Genomic DNA, 17324 nt, shown 5'->3' with positions numbered 1-17324 from the left:
TTGAATAAGTATGGTGAAAGACTACACCCTTATCGCACACCTTTCTTAATTTTAAACCATTCCGTGTTTCCATGTTCTGTTCGAACAACTCCCTCTTGGTCCATATACAGATTCCTCATAAGCACAATTAAGTGTTCCAGAATACTCATACTTCCCAATGTTGTCCATAGCTTGTCAAGATCCACACAATCGAAAGCCTTTGCGTAGTCAATAAAGCACAGGTAAATATCTTTCTGGTATTCTCTGCTTTCAGCCAAGATCCCTCATTTCATGTCTTCTTCTGAATTCGGCTTGAACCTCTGGAAGTTCTATGTCAATGTATGCTTGCAGCCATTTCTGTATTACCTTTAGTAAAACTTTACTCTCATGAGATATCAAAGATATTGTCTGATGATTTCCTGTTGGGTCATCCTCTTTGGAAGGGGCAGAAATACAATCTCTTCCAATCAGTTGGCCACAAAGTTGTCTTCCAAATTTCTTGGCATAGATGAGTGCCTCCAGTGCCATCTCACTTTCTTGAAAGATTTCAATTTTTATTTCATCAATTCCTGGAGCCCTGTTCTTTACCAATTCCTTCAATGTACCTTGGACTTCTTCCTTCAGTATCATTGGCTCTTGATCATATGCTACCTCTTGAAATCATCAACCATTTCCTTTTGGTACACTGACTCTGTGTATTCCTTCCAGCTTCTTTTGATGATTTCTGCATCATTCAATAATGTGTCCAGAGACTCCTTCAATAACAAAAGTCGAAGCTTCAAATTTTTCTGCAGTTCCCACAGCTTGAGAAATGCTGAGTGTATTATTCCCTTTTGGTTTTCTGACTCCAGATCTTTGCACATTTTATTGTAATATTTGGCTTTATCTTCTCAAGCTGACCTTTGAAATTTTCTGTTCAGTTCTTGGACCTCCTCATTTCTTTCATTTGCTGTAGCATCTCTACGCTGGACAGCAAGTTTCAGTGTCTCTTCTGACATCCATTTTGACCTTTTCCTTCTTCCTTGCCTTCTTAATGACTTTTTGCTTTCTTCATGTATGATGTTCTTGATGTCAACCCACACTCTTTTGGTCTTCAGTCTTTAGTGTTTAATGTACCAAATCTGTTCTTCAGATGATCTCTAAATTCAGGTGAGATATATTCAGTCTGAATTTGCATATGAGCAATTGAAGATCTGTTCCACAATCTGCCCCTGCCCTTATTTTGGCTGGTGATATGGAGCTTTTCCATTGTCTCTTTCCACAGATGTAGTCAATTTGATTTCCGTGTATTCCATCTGGTGAGGTCCATGTGCATAATTGTCTCTTATGCTGTCTAAAGAAGCTATTTGAAATGAACAAATCATTGGTTTTGCAGAACTCTATCATGTGATCTCCAGCATCATTTCTATCAGCAAGGCCATATTTTCCAACTACTAATCCTTCCTCTTTGTTTCCAATCTTTGCATTCCAATCACCAGTAGTAATCAATACATCTTGATTGCTTGTTTGATTAATTTCAGATTGAAGAAGTTGGTAGACTTCTTCTATTTCATCCTCACTGGCTTTAGTAGTTGGTGAGTAAATTTGAATAATGGTGGATTAACTGGTCTTCCCTGTAGGCACATGGATATTATCCTATCACAGACAGCGTCGTACCTCATCACTGATCTTGATATGTTCTTTTCGACGATAAGTGCAACACCATTTCACTTCAATTTGTCATTCCCAGCATAGTAAATCATGTGGTTGTCAGATTCAAAATGGCCAATACTGGTCCATTTCAGCTCACTAATGACTAAGATATCGATGTTTATGTGTTCATTTCATTTTATTTTTGAAAATTTCTTATTTTCCTAGAATCATATTTTGTACATTCTATGTTCCAATTATTAATGGATGTTTACAACTGTTTCTCTTCAATTTGAGTTGTGCTCCATTAGTAAATGAAGGTCCCATGGTCTTTACTGCCATGGGCTTTACTCCATTCGTGTCATTACGGTCAACTCTACTTTGAGGAGGGAGCTCTTCCCTAGTAGCATTTTGAGTGCCTCCAACCTGAGGGGCTCATTTTCCAGCACTATATCTGACAGTGTTTTTCTGCTATTCATAAAGTTTTCAGTGACTAAATAGTTAGAAGTAGTTCGTCACTCCTTCTTCCTAGTCTGTCTTAGTCTGGAAGCTCATCTGAAACCTATCCACCGTGGGTAACCTTGCTGGTATTTAAAATGCCCGTGACATAGCTTCCAGAATCACAGCAACTCACAAGCCACCACCATATGGCAAACTGACTGACAAGTGGTGGTTCAACCCATAGCGATCCTATTTATGTACAACAGAATAAAACAGCATCTGATCCTCCTCTATCCTCACAAGTGTTGCTACACTTGAGTTCATTCCTGATGCCACAGTGTCAATCCATCTCATTGGGGGAGGGCTCCCTGTTTTACACTGAACCTCCACTTTACCAAGCATGATTTCTTTCTATTCTGGCTTCATAGGAGCATACTATAAACTGACAGAATTGTTTGTTCTGTCAGTTTATAGTGTTTTTCATATTCTTAACCAACACCATAATTCAAATGCATGGATTTTTATATGATTTTTTAATTCATTGTCAAATTTTCACATGCATATGAGGTTATTGAAAATATCATGGCTTGCATTAGGTGCATCTTAGTTCTCAAACTGAGATCTTTGCTCTTCAACATTTTAAAGAGTTCTGGTGCAACAGATTTGCCTAATGCAATATATCATTTGATTTCTTGGCTGCTGCTTCAATGAGTACTGATTGTAGATCCAAGCAAAATGAAGTCTTTGACAACTTCAATCTTTTCTCCATTTATATGATGTTATTTTTTGGTCCAGCAGTGAGGATTTTTGTTTTCTCTACATTTAGGTGCAATCCATAGAGGAGGCTGTGGTCTTTTATCTTCATCATTAAGTATTTTCAGTTCTCTTTGATTCCAGCAACCAAGGTTACATCATCTGCATATCACAGGTTGTTAATGAGTCTTCTTGCAAACCCAAGGACACATTCGTTTTCATATAATCCAGTTTTTCAGATTATTTGATTAGCATACAGATTGAACTAGTATAATGAAAGGATACAACCAAGGCATAAACCTTTTATGATTTTAAGTCATTCAGTGTTCTCTTGGAGTCCTGGTGTGGCACTGTGGGTTAATGCGCCAGACTGCAAAGCCATTTGAACTACAAGGTCGGCGGTTCAAGTTCACCAGCTGCTCCTCGAAAACCCTATACAGGGTCGCTATGGGCCAGAATCGACTCTTCACAACAACAACAACGTGTTCTCTTGTTCTGTTTAAACAACTGCCTCTTGGTACAGGTTCCTCATAAGCACAATTAAGTGTTCTGGAATATACATTATTGCAATGTTACCTTGGTTTGTCATGAGCCACACAGCCAAAAGCCTTTGCACAGTCAATAAAGCACAGGTAAACATCTTTATGGTATTCTCTGCTTTAAGCATAGATTCACCTGCTATCAGTAATGATATCGCTAGTTCTATATTCTCTTCTGAATCTAGCTTGAATTTCTGACAGTTTCCTGTTGATATATTGTTGCAACTGTTTTTTAATTATCTTAAGCAAAATTTCACTTGCAAGTAATAATAGTGATATTGTTCGATGAATTTCCAATTTCTGTTGGGTCACCTCTCTTGGGAATGGACACAAATATGAGTCTTTTTAAATTGGTTGACCAGGTATCTGTCTTCCAAATTTCTTGCTATAGATGACTGAGTACTTCCAGTGGTGCATCATTTTGTTGAAAGATTTCCTTTGGTATTCCATTAATTCCTGGAGCCTTATTTTTTGCCAAGTCTTCAGTGCAGCTTAAACTGCTTCCTTCAGTACCATCTGTTCTTGATCATATGCTACCTTTTGAAATGGTTGACCATCAAACTCTTATTTTTGGTACAGTGACTTCATGTATTCCTTTCATATTCTTTTGATGCTTTCTACATCAATCGTTTGCACATTGTTGTTATTGTTATCAAGTGACTTTTATAGCATTATCAAGGAGCAGCTGGTTGGTTTGAATCGTCAACCTTGCAGTTAACAGTCCAGTGCTTATACTATAGTGCCACATCAGGACCCCATTTTGCTCACTAAATCATTCAATATTGCAACAGAGGCTTGAATTTTTTCTTCAGTTCTTTCAACTTGACAAATGCTAAGCATGTTCTTTCCTTTTGGCTTTCTTATTCCAGGTCTATGAACATTTCATTATAATACATGACTTTGTCTTTTTTTTTTCCTTTCTTTAAGTTTTTATTGTACATTGAGTGAAAGTTTACAGGGCAGATCATCAGTTTTACATTCAACAAACCATACAACTTGTTTCATCAGAATGATTATAATCTCTTTCATGTACCATCAGTTAACAGTATTCTCTCTATTCACTTTAGCTCTTTTTAAAAATAACAATGCCCAGGCATATATAATAATTTATACCACTGAAGGGTACATTCTGCAAGTCTGCCTCATGGCCACTATCTCTTAGTCCCTCTCTTCCCATGAATCTAGAATCCTCAGCCACTTCCTCTCTCCATGTCCCCATCTGTACCTCCATATCTGGTGTCGCTGCTTCTCTGGACAAGGTTCCGCATTCTGCTTGTCCTCTTCTCCCTTGATGGTCCTAGGATCCTTTGTTTCTGGACTTTTAAGATTAACTGCTCCCCCATTTTGTTACAAAATTTTTACCTTTACAATTGTGACAATTGCAATTAGTCATGACAACAATTACTGATTATGGAATCATAGGACTCTTATCCCCATCTCTTTTAACCAGACCCATCTAGACAAGATGACAACTATTCAGTGGGGACCCTTTCTTCCCCCGCACACTCTTAAATTAAACTCCCTCTTGAAACCTTGTAAGCCAGTCTCTTTGTGCCTTTATTGCCCCTCATTTTAGGTAGCCAATGTCTAAGTTGCCCGTCCCTCTATACCCTGTGTACAGAGGGGTAGCATTGATACTTCATGTGAAGGCTCCTTCCCTCTCTGTTGGTATTTAGAGTTACTACCTCCATGAGTTATAGGTCAAGTTCATCAAATTGTAGCAATTTACCCTTGTTTCCTTTATCCAAAAAAATATTTTTTTTTTATCTTCTTCTAGTCAAGTTCTGATTATCAAGCCATTGAGGTTAGGTCAAATGGGTACTAACTGGATGTTCTTGTGCCTCTCCCCTCACTTCATATCAGCTGGATGCTTCACTCTTAACTCTAGCCCTCTGTGGCTATGTCCTTGTCCATGGGATCAGGTGTCCCCAGGTCTCACCACACATTGGACCAGCAGCCTTTCCCCTTCTCGCTCTCATCTCCAGGTCAACAGTAGTCAATGGACATGGTTGAACTCAGCCCATTTCTTCATTGGTGCCTTTTCCTCTCTTCCGCTCACCAGTAGACCAACATGCTCACCAGTAAGCTTACATGACTGCTCATGTGTTCCCTTTGAGCTTCAGTCTTAGAGAGAGGTTTGTCCTGAAGAAAGTTGATTGTTTGCCTTGATGTCTTCCCAGCGAACAACTTGCTTATTCTTGCAGTTGCCAGTCATACTGCCATTTTTGTTTGGGTTTTTTCCTGATAATCGTTCTTTGAAGATGCATCTTCTGTCACTCTAACTGTTCCAGGCTGGTCTGCTTGTCCTTTCTAGTGGGAATGTCCCACCTCAGAAGGTTCTGGATGGGACTCAGGATTCCACCTAATGCCCTATAGTCTGCAAAGGCTCTGTGAGAGGCCTGTTTCACTGAGAAAGTTCTAGAACCCCTTTTAGTTATTCCAATCAGTTGTAGGCTGAAGACATGCTTACAAGTTTTCTGTAATCATGTTTCATGACATTCCTCTCTATCCCACTCAAATGTCTATTTTACAATAGTAGGCAAGAGAAACCAATATTCATAAGACAGCCAAGCATCTTAGTATTATTTACCCTCTTCAAATTATGCCTAGATCCCTGTATCACAGTCCTGTTGTTCCAAGGTTAACCATGCATCATTATGTACCTCAGTCCCACTTAGCCCAAGCAAACCTGTGTTCCCCTATCTACCTTATTCTTCCACCTCCTCGCCCTTCTTGTATTGCCCTCCCCAACAACTGAACTATAATGTGTCCCCTGTGCTCTACCATTGCCTCCCTCCACCTCCCCTGAAACCTCCCACCAAACCCCACCATTGTGGTTACCTTATATTCCTTTAATTTTTCTCTCCATTTAAGACAGTCTATTTTATTCTGTAATTTACCTAACCTTCCCTCCACCAAGATTTCTGTTCCTCTGTGTTTACCTTCTTTCACATTGTAATTGTTTTGATCATAGACTGACCTCCCAGATCCTCTGAGTTTGTTCTTAATAATTTTGTTCTGTTGTTGACTCTTCTATATGTTGATTGACTTCTGGGTGATGCTGCCACGTACATCAATCTCTGTTTGTGTCTGATCTTGTTGGTTCTCTGCTAACAGAACTCCCTTTAGGATGTTTTTCATCTCAGGATTGGCTTTGGCAAAATCCCTTAGCTCCTGTTTATCCTGGAATGTTTTGATTACACAGTTGTATTTGATTGACAGCTTTGCTGGGTAGAAGATTCTTGGTTGGCAGTTTTTTTTTCTTTCAGGATTTTATATATGTCTCCCCATTGCCTTCTTGCCTGCGTGGTTTCTGTTGAGAAATCCGAGCTTAGTCTGATTTGCTTGCCTTTGTATGTTACACTTCTCTTTTCCCTAGCTTCCTTCAGGAGTCTGTCCTTGTATTTTATTTTGGAGAGCTTGATTATTATATGTCTTGGTGTTTTTCTTTTAGGGTCTATCCTTCCTGGGGTTTGTTGAGCTTCTTGGATGCTTATCTTTTCACTTTTCAGGATGTTAGGGAAATAAGTTCTTCAACAATCTCTTCTGTGGACTTGTGTGATTCTTCCTGTTCTGGAATGCCAATAATTCTTAAATTATTCCTCTTCATGTTGTCCAACATGAATCTTAGACCTTCTTCAGATTTTTTAAATCCCTTTTTTCTGTTTGTTCTTCTATCTTAGTGGTATTGAGAGATTTATCTTCCAGCTCACTAGTTCTGGCTTCCATCTCTTCAATTCTACTCCTTTGCCCTTTCAATGTATTGTCCATTTCTGATAATCTATCATTAATCATTTGGATCTCTTTCTGTAGGTTTTGAATTGTTTCCAATGCTGTATCTATCTTATTTGATTGTTCCTGTAGTACTTTCTGACTTTTGCTTATTTTTCTCAACTCCATTGTAAAGTGTTTTGATACATTTTATAATCATTTTTATGAATTCCTTCTCAGGCATTTCCAAAGCTTACCCTCCTTCCAGTGTGGAGAGTAGGTCTACCTCCAACTCATTTGTCTCAGTCACTTTATCTTGTTTCTGGACATGTGCTGATATGATAATGTGTTTCTGTTTTTGTAGCCTATTCAGGGGTTAGCTGTGGCCTTAAAATTTAGATGGGTGTGTGTGTTGGTATTTTTTATGTTTTCTGATTGCCTTCAGGTAGATGTGATCAGGAGGAGATGGGCTTCCCTTTTCACTCTTCTTCCTAAAAAATTTCAAGATGCCACTGCTGGTCATTATGACATAACTCAGCATTTAATTTTCAGCCTGTTTCCTTTTTAGTCTGCCTGCCGTGCTCCACAACCCCCGTTCAGAGCTTTTTCCTAGTGATAAACAGTTCTGGGCCAGCTGTGGCTATTTTGCACTGCTATTTGGTTTTAAGTGGAAATTGCACCTTTAAATTTCCAGGAGATCTGTGCATATGCATAGTAGAGCTCTCCGGGGGTGGGGGTGGTGTGTCCACCCCCCACCCCCCAGTCACCAGAATAGAGGTGCAAAGACAGTGAGAGGCCAATAAACAGATGAAAAAAATATATAATAATGTCCACACCTTTATCTCTATGGTTCTGTCAGGCGCCCATAGCTGCTCTGATCCTTCCCTAGTTCGGTCTCGCCCAAGATGGATGCTCAGGAAGCAACTGAACATCTTGGATTAGAAAGCACTAGATTTCTTGCTTCTGCTACAAATTCCACTGGCTGTAAGCCTTCCAACTTTTAAATATTCCTTTACATGTGGTTCAGAGTTCTGGGACCATCCCCAGAGCTTACTTGGTCCTGTATTCTGTGTTGGTGCTGACGGAGCTCCTCACTGCACTTCCACCCAATCTGCCATCTTGTTTGTTCTCTCATGACTTTGTCTTCTTGAGATGCCTTTGAAATGTTCTGGTTCAGCTCTTTGATGTTCTCATTTCTTCCATTCTCTAAGCTTGAGAGTAAGTTTCAGAGACTTTTCTGGCATCCATTTTGGCCTTTTCTTTCTTCCTGTCTTTTTAATGATCTTTTGCTTTCTTTCTGTATGATGTTCTTGATGTCATCCCACAACTCTTTTGTTCATTTGTCTTTAGCACCTAATGCATCAAATCTGTTGTTGAGATGTTCCCTAAATTCAGGTGAGATATGTTCTAGGTCATACTTTGACTCCTTATGGAGTTGTTTTAAAAATGTCCAGCTTCAACCTGAGCAATTGAGCAATTGAGCAACTGATTGTCTGTTCCAGTCTTCCCCTGACATTGGCTTGGCACTTGATTTTGAGATTTCTTATCATCTCATTCCACAGATGTAGTCAACTTGATTGTATATGCCATCTGGTGAGGTCCTTGGGTACAGTCAACCTTATGTTGTTTACAAAAGACATTTGCAATGACTAAGTTGTTAGTCCTACAAAATTCTGTCATGCATTCTTCAGCATCATTTCTATCACCAAGGCTGTATTTTCCAACTACTGATCCTTTTTGTTTCCAACTTTCACATTCCAATCAACAGCAATTATCAATGCATGTTTGAGCAATTTCAGAATGAAGAAGTTGGTAGAATACTTCTGGCTTTAGTGGTTGGTGTGTGAATTTCAGTAACAGTTGCATGAACTGCTCTTCCTTGTTGTATGGATATTATCCTATCACAGACAGCATTATACTTCAAGAGAGATTTTTAAATGCTTCTTTTCACAACGAATGCAATGCCATTCCTCTTGAATCTGTTGTTCCTGGCATAGTAAACTATATGATTGTCAGATTAAAAATGGTCAATATCTGTCCATTTCAGCTCACTAATGTCTAGGAGCCCTGGTGTGGTGCTGTACAAGCACTGGACTGTTAACTGCTAGATCTGTGGTTCAAACTCACCAGCCACTCCTTGGAAACTCTACACAAGGTCACAATGAGTCAGAACTGACTCGACAACACTAAATAACAACAACAATATCTAGGATATTGATCTTTATGCATTCCAGTTTGTTTTTCACAACTTATAACTTTCTTACATTTGTACTTTGTACACTCCACTCCATGTTCTGATTATTAATGAATGTTTGCAGCTGTTTCTCCTCCTTTTGAGTTGTGCCCTATTGGCAAATAAAGGTCCAGAAAACTTTACTCCATTCACATCATTATGCTCAATTCTACTTTAGCGAGGCAGGTCTTTTCCAGTTGTATTCTGAGTGCCTCCCAACCTAAGGGTCTCTTCTTCCGCCACTACATCTGATATTGTTCTGTTGCTATTCATAATGTTTTCCCCTTCCAGCACTACATGCCACTGCTTTTCATAAGGATTTCAGTGGCTAATCATTCAGAAGTAGTCCACCTCTCCTTCTTCCTAATCTGTTTTAGTACGGAAGCTCCACTGAAACCTGTCCACCATGGGTGACCCTGTTTGGTATTTATCTTAGTCCTTAAGGTCCACTGAAAACTGTCCACCATGGGTGATCCTGTGGCTGTTGTTAAGTGCTGTCGAGTCAATTCCGACTCTTAGTAACCCTGTATAGGGTTTCCAAGGAGTGGCTCGTGGATTTGAACTGACAACCTTGCTGTTAACAGTCCAGTGCTTATCCTACAGCACCACACCAGGACCCTGCTGGTATTTAAAATATTGGTAGCATAGCTTACAGCATCACAGCACACACAAACCATCACAGTACAACAAAGTAACATGAATTATAGACTTATAGATGCAAAAATTCTCAACCAAATGAAATACAACAGCATATTAAGAGGCACACACTAGGGCCAAGTGGGATCTATTCAGAATGTAGGGATGGTTCAACATTAGAAAATCAATGGAAATAATATATCACATCAATAGGACAAAGGAAAACCTAACATTATAATCTTTATAGAAGCAGAAAAAGCACTAGATAAAATCCACTGTCTTTCTTAAAGAAAGCCTTAAATAAGATTAGACTAGAAGAGAGATTTCTCAGTATGATTCAGGGCATGTATAAAAAGTCAGCTGCCAACATTATACTTAATGGTGAAAAACTGAGAGCTTTCCCTTAAAATCAGGAAGAACATAAGGGTGTCTGTTCTTACCAGTTCTATTCAATAAGTATTAGAAGTCCTAGTCAGAGTAACAGGATAAGAAATAAAGGGGGAAAAAAAAACAAAAAACAACAGGGAAAATATTAGGATTACACTATTCACAGATGGTGAATACAGAAATATAGAAAATCCCAGAGTCCACAAGTAAGTTTCCAGAACTAATTGAGAAAAGTTTTAGCAAAGTTGCAGGGTACAAGGTCAGCAATAAAACCCACAAAACAAAACAAAAAAAACCATCTGGGTTTCTTTCTATACATATCTGAAAGAGAAATAAGTCCATTTACAACAGCATTATTGTTGTAGAGTGCTGTTTCCTCTAGTCAGTTCTGACTCATAGCAACCCTGTAAAGAGTTTCCAAGGAGCGACTGGTGAGTTTGAACCACCAACCTTGTGGTTCAAACTGGCCTTGTGATCCAGTGCATTATCCTGCAGCACCACATCAGGACTCCTACAATAAATAGCATATATACAAGAGAAAAAATAACTAGAACTAAACCCAACAAGGTACATGAAAGACTTATATAATACAAACTATAAAATACAACTGTTTTAATTCCTAGATAATTGCATAGTCCCTGAGGGTTTTACAAGTTTACAAGTTGGCCCTCCAAGGCACAATAATTTCTCCATGCACTTGGAACAACAGAGCAAGAAGTAGAGTCAGGAATAGGAGGAGGATATGGAATGTATAGCTAATTGACTCCATGAATAACTGCCTCCTTTGCTATCAGACCAGAATTAGATGATGCCTGCCTACCATCATCGAACATTTTGATCAATGTGCAGGAAAGAAATTTACATTCTCATGGACTCCAGACTTTTTGAAGCCATGGAGATTAGATGAATTCCTGAAACTATTTTTCCTGGAATTATCTTTAAGTATTTAACCAAAAATATCTCCTGCAATCTTCTTAAAACCTGACAATAACTTAGCTTAACTAGTAAAATGGGTGACTTGAAGTGAGCATTATGCTTTTTAAAATAACTATTAATATGAGTTCAAACTGACATCAGCAACTTGAAAGACTAGATAGAAATCTTAGCAGACAGTGAACTGATGCTAATGAGGGAGGAACAACTCAGAAAAGGAGGATGGGAATGGTTGCCCAACTAGAATGACATCGATGTCACTAAGTTGTTGTACATATAGAAATAGTTGAATTGGTGTATAAACATATGCTGTGTGTATTCTCAATAACAACAAAATAAGGAAAATTTAAAAGAAATAAGAACAAAAATTATAAACAACTCTTTAGAAACTCCCCAAGGAGAAAAATTACACCTCCTCAATCTAGTAAACGAGGCTCCTGGGGCTACGCAAAGTCATAATCAGAGGCATTTTACTCTCCATGCAATGATTTCTAATTTTCCTTTTCGTCATGTAGCATTAAGATATCAGCTTTTTTAAAAGGCCGTGTGTTACAATTTTATGAGTAAATATTACACTCTCTATTTAATACACTCACATGAATTAAAACAGTGACCAGTGGCGTAATAAAAATAATAAAAAGCTATAGCTACAAACATTAAAATTATATAAAACATTAAGAAAATATTACGGTAAGTTTCAGTAAAGTTCTTACTATGTTTTTATTCAAAATCCGAAATTCTTCAGTAAAGCATCCTTTCTAGAAAAAAGTGATACACAATGAAATTCTTAAACATAGAATCAGTCAGGTAGACTTAAACAATATCATAGTAGAAAATCAGTTACTTATATTTTATTGCACATATGAATTTAATAGCTAAAACACAAATATAATGAATGTTTAAAGAAAAGGAAAACAAAAATTTCAGGTTCAAGTGACAGGAAATAAAAGTTAATGTTTATATTTATGCTTTAGACAAAATGGTTCCTGTTAATTACAGTGACCCATTTGGGAAGTCTTAGAGGAACTGCCTTGTCCACACTCCTTTTTGAGGGGTTACAGAGACACAAATCTCACAATCAGCTGACTCCTGAGACACTGTCTCTCATCTATCGGGTATTGTTGAGTCTTTTTAACTAAGTAAAGCTTTGGGACCTTTGAGCATCATCGCTTGTCATCTCTGCTGTCCTGTAAATTCTCTCACCTAACAACATCTTATGGCTCCCTTTTACCCAAACATTTTCTATTATAGCTCATTGATTCCTCAATTTTATGGTTAACAAGATACCTTACTTTTTAAAAAATGAAATAAAGGTTTTCTTGAGATACAATTCATACCATAAATTCACCAATTTAAAGTGTACATTTCATGGTTTTAAATATATTCAGAGATATGTGAATATCATAGACTATAGAAGAAATCCAGTATCCATTAGATGTTGCCCCATAGTCCCTTCCCAGCTCTATGTAATCACTAATCTACATTCTCTACACATAGATATCCTTATTCTAGATTTCCATATGAATTATTGTTGTTGATAAGTGCTGTTGAGTCAGTTCCAGCCCATAATGTGGCTACTATGGATAATGCTATAATAACTAAATAGAACATTATAACGGATATATATATAGTGGCTATATGTTTTTATTTCTCTTGGGTATATACCTCAGAGTGGAACTACTTGGTTATATGGTGATGCCAGGAGAAGTATTAGTAGTTGAGTTTTAGAATTATCACCTCTCACCTGGGTTCAATTGTCAATGCATCTCATGATCTGTCCTTTTCTGGTCTGTCAGTGGAGGCTTGCATTTTGCTACCATGCTGAGTAGGTTTCAGCAGAGCTTCCAAACTAAGTTGATCTAAGAAGAAAGAACCCAGCAAGCCGCTTCTGAAAATCAGCCATTAAAAGCTGTATGAATCACGTTGTCCAAGCCACAATTGTTCATGGGATGGCACAGAACCAGGCAGCATTTTGTTCCTTTCTTCCTGGGTCTCATCATGAGTCAGGGTTGACTGGACAGCAGCTAACAGCAATGCTAACTCTAGGTTTACTCATTTGAGGAACTATACACTGTTTCCTATGAGTTGGAACCGAATCCATGGCACATAACCACCACCACCACCACACTGTTTCCCAGAGCCACTACACCATTTTACACTCCCACCAGCAGTATAGAAGGGTTCTGCTTTGTTATTGTTATAACTGACGTTTTGATTCTAGCCATTCTAGTAGACGTGAAGTGTTATCTCATTGTGGTCTTGATTTGCATTTTCTTCATGTTTGTCCTTGTTCTTGTTGACTAGTCCATTGGTGTATCTTCTTTAGAGAAATGCCAATTAAAATCCTTTGCCCATTTTAAAATTAGGTTGTTTGCCTTTTTATTGAGTTGTACAAGTGTGTTACATATCTTTTGTTGCTGTTGAGTGCCTAGATAAATCTTTTATAAGGATTTAAAAATATTTTACCCATTCTGTGTCTTATCTTTTCAATTTCATCTTCTTTCCTGAAAATTTTTATTGTGAATTGAGTAAAGGGTTACAGAGAAGATACCAATTTTACATTCAACAAATTATATAGTTTGTTTCATCTCAATGATTGCAACCCCTTCATGTAACAACAGTTCCCACTTCTTCCCTGTGATTTTTATTTTCATTTCACCCTGCTTTTCATCTCTTCTCATTTTTTAATTGGGTCATTTGACTTTTTCTTGTGTAGGTGGTATAATATTCTAAACATCCTAGCGATTAGTCCTTTGTCTGATAGGTCATTGCAAAAAAAATTTTTCCCCCCAGTCTGTGTTTTCTCTTTTACTCTTTTGGTGAAATCTTTTGATGCACATATGTGATAAAGTTCCTCATTTTTAGGAGGTTCCAGTTATGTCTTCTGCTGTTTGTCTACTTCTAGTTATGTTTGATAAAGTATTTATGCCATATATCTGAGTCCCTAAATTTGTCTGTATTTTTTTCATTGATGATCTCTTTTCTTAAAAAAAATTAATATTTGGGGGTTGGTAGATGGGTGGGAGTGGGTAGGAGAAAGGAGTTTGGGTTAGGACAATGGTTATGTCTAGGCAAGGCCTAGGACTTCATTTAGTGTTAGGGTTATGGTTAGGACTAGGGTCATTGTTAGGGGTAGGGATTGAGAAAGGGCTCGAAGTAACGGTTGGTCTCATTTTAGGGTTACAGTTAGATGTTTTGTTGTTGTTGTTGTTGGTTTGTATTCTTTCTTTGAAATCTACTTGATTTGGACTTTGTGTACCCACATTATTCCCTTTTTTTACTTTATGTTTTGTTGTTGTTATTTTTGCAAACTAGTATCTCTGGTTCTCTATTTTCAATCTTGTAGGTTTGTTTTACTTTGAATACTTCTATATCTGGGATGAGTTCTAGGTGGTATTATCATGTATGTTAGTCTCAGATTGTTGTCTGGTGGTGGTGGTGCTCTGTCCAAGAATTCCCTTATTTTTTATTAGAATGGTCTGGTTTTTGCAAATTCTTTTCATTTCTGCTTATCTGTAAATGTCCTGATTTCACCATCATATTTGATGGACAGTTTTGCTGGGTTTCTGATTCTTGATCGGCAATTTTTTTTCTTTCAGAGTTTTATATATGTCTTCTTGCTTGAATGGTTTCTACTGAGAAATCAGAGCTTAATCTTACTAGTTCTCCTTTTTGTTTTTCCCAAGCTACTCTCAAGAATTTTTCCTTCTCCTTGGTTTTGAAAAGTTAGCTTGTAATATTTCTTGGTGGATTTATTTATTTATTTATTTGGAGGGGGAGGCTTATGGGGTGTCTATTCTGTTTGTAGCTTCACTTCCTGGGTAGCTATCTTCACATCTTTCATGATGTTAGGAAAGTTTTCTTCCAGAAACTCTTGGACAGTTTTCTCTGTAGTTTTATTTGCCTCTTGTTCTGGAATTGCAATCATATGTAAGTTATTCCTCTTGGTAGTGTGTCACATAAATCTTAGGCTTTCTTAGCATTTTAAAATTATTTTTTCTGACTGTTCCTCTCAAGGATGAGTATTGAAAGATTCAACTTCAAGTTCACTGATTCAGCCTTCCATCCACTCAATTCTACTTCTTTGCCCATTTGATGTATTATCTATTTCTGACGTCTTAGTATTAATCTTCTGGTTTTCTAATTGCTGTTTTTGCATGGTTTCCAAATTTTCATTTATTTTGTCAGTTTGTTCTTGCCTTATTTCCTTGAATTCTTCCTTGTTTTTGTCATTCTTTCGCTCAATTCATTGAAGGTACCTAAATAGCATTCTTTTTTAAATTCCTTCTCCAGTAATTCTGATTCCATTTCTGGTATTATATTTTCTGACTATATTTTGGTTACTTGTTTGAGACACTCTGTCTTTTTTCTTCGTGTAAGCTGAAACTGCCTGTTTTTTCTGAGACACGGTGGTGTATTTATATTTATATTGGATTTGTATTGATATTTAATCGATGATTGTATGTTGGCATGTTCTCATGCACTCATCGCTTATCTCCTGATGGATGTGATATGGACTGGAAGTCTGAACACAGTTTATGGTTCGCTGTATGTGTAGTGCAGTGCAGAGAGGGTTCACGTACCTCAAGAAGGACCCAGGTAGAGGTGGTACAGGAGGTAGGTGCTGAAAGTCGCAGTCTTGGCAATGATGGAATTGGCCACACCCCGGTTACCAGGAAGACAACAGAACAGAGAGGACTGCATCCTCCTTGTCCCCCACCTGCAGCTCAGTGCCCATAGGCCACTTGCAAAAGTTCAAGATGGCCGTGCAGCTCCACACCATGTGATAGGCCGCCTGATTTTTTCTCTTGTTGCTCCTGTTCAGCTTCCTCTTCCTGTCAGCACTCAGTCCACCACTGTGTCCTGCTTCTGAAGCTCAGTATTCCAGGACCACCCTCTGTATCTGTTTCACTTGTTCTCCCATGTGTTTGTTGCAGAGAGTCTGCTTAGTACATCTGCTTACTCTGTCATCTCGACCTCTCTCATTGATGACCTTCATACTTTTAGGTTTTACATTTAAGTCTTTAATCTACATTGGGTTTGTTATTGTATATGACATGAGATATGGGTCTTGTTTCATTTTTCTGCAAATGGATTTCCAGTTTTGCAGCACCAATTGTTGAGGATGCCTTTTCAATTTCTTGATGGTGTCAAATCCAAGGATATGGAGATTTATTCTGTTTTCTCCTAAGAATTTTATAGTTTTTGTCTTACATTTAGGTTTTTGATCCACTTTGAGTTATTTTTTCATATGATTTGAAGTAAGGGCCCAACTTCATTTTTTTGTGTGCGTGGCTATTCAGTTGTTCTAACACCATTTATAAAAAAGACTATTCTAGTATGGTCTTGGCACTGTAATTAAAAAATTAGTTAAAATTTGGCAATGTCATATCTGACAAAGGTCTAATTTCTAAAATACACAGAAAATTTCAACTCAACAATAGAATGACAAATAATCCAATCAAGAAATGGAAAAGGGACATGAACAGACACTTATCAAAGAGGACATTCAGGTGGCCAACAAATACGTGAAAAGTTACTTGCAATCATTAGATATTAGAGAAACACAAATTAAAACTACAATGGGATACCATCTTACCCCTATAAAAATAGCAATGAAAATAAAAACAGAAAATAACAAATGTCAGTGACATTGTAGAAAGATTGTAACTCTTATTCCTATTAGTGGAACTTAAAAATGGTACAACTACTATGGAAAATAGTATGGCACTTTTTCAAAAAGCTAGAAAAAGAAATACGTTATGATCTAGCAATTCCACTCGTATATATCCAAGAAACACAAGAACCGTGACACGAACAGACATATGTACACATGTACTCATTGTAGCATTATTCACAACAGCAAAAAAATGAAACCGACCTAATTGCTCATCAACAGATGAGTGGATAAACAAATTGTGGTACATATACAATGGAATACTAAATGAGGAATCCATGAAACAACATGAATGAATCTGAAAGACATTCTGCTGAGTAAAATAAGTCCATCACAAATGGACAGTATATGGTCCCACTATTATAAAAAGTCCACATTAGATATACATATGTTGTTGTTGTTGTCA

General features: G+C 37.6%; 1 protein-coding gene across 1 annotated transcript in view; it reads right to left on the bottom strand.

Moving 5' to 3' along the window:
• Nucleotides 1-17324, bottom strand: part of LOC102835311 — a 205963-nt gene that overhangs the window by 121234 nt on the left and 67405 nt on the right. The window contains exon 8 of the mRNA XM_006862032.1: nt 11955-11999. Within this exon, the coding sequence (XP_006862094.1) occupies nt 11955-11999 (45 nt within the window). The remainder of the gene's footprint in view (nt 1-11954; nt 12000-17324) is intronic.

Source organism: Chrysochloris asiatica, unplaced genomic scaffold, assembly GCF_000296735.1.
Source record: "Chrysochloris asiatica unplaced genomic scaffold, ChrAsi1.0 scaffold00045, whole genome shotgun sequence".
NCBI classification, from domain to species: Eukaryota; Metazoa; Chordata; class Mammalia; order Afrosoricida; family Chrysochloridae; genus Chrysochloris; species Chrysochloris asiatica.
This window is presented reverse-complemented; position numbering and strand designations above follow the sequence as displayed.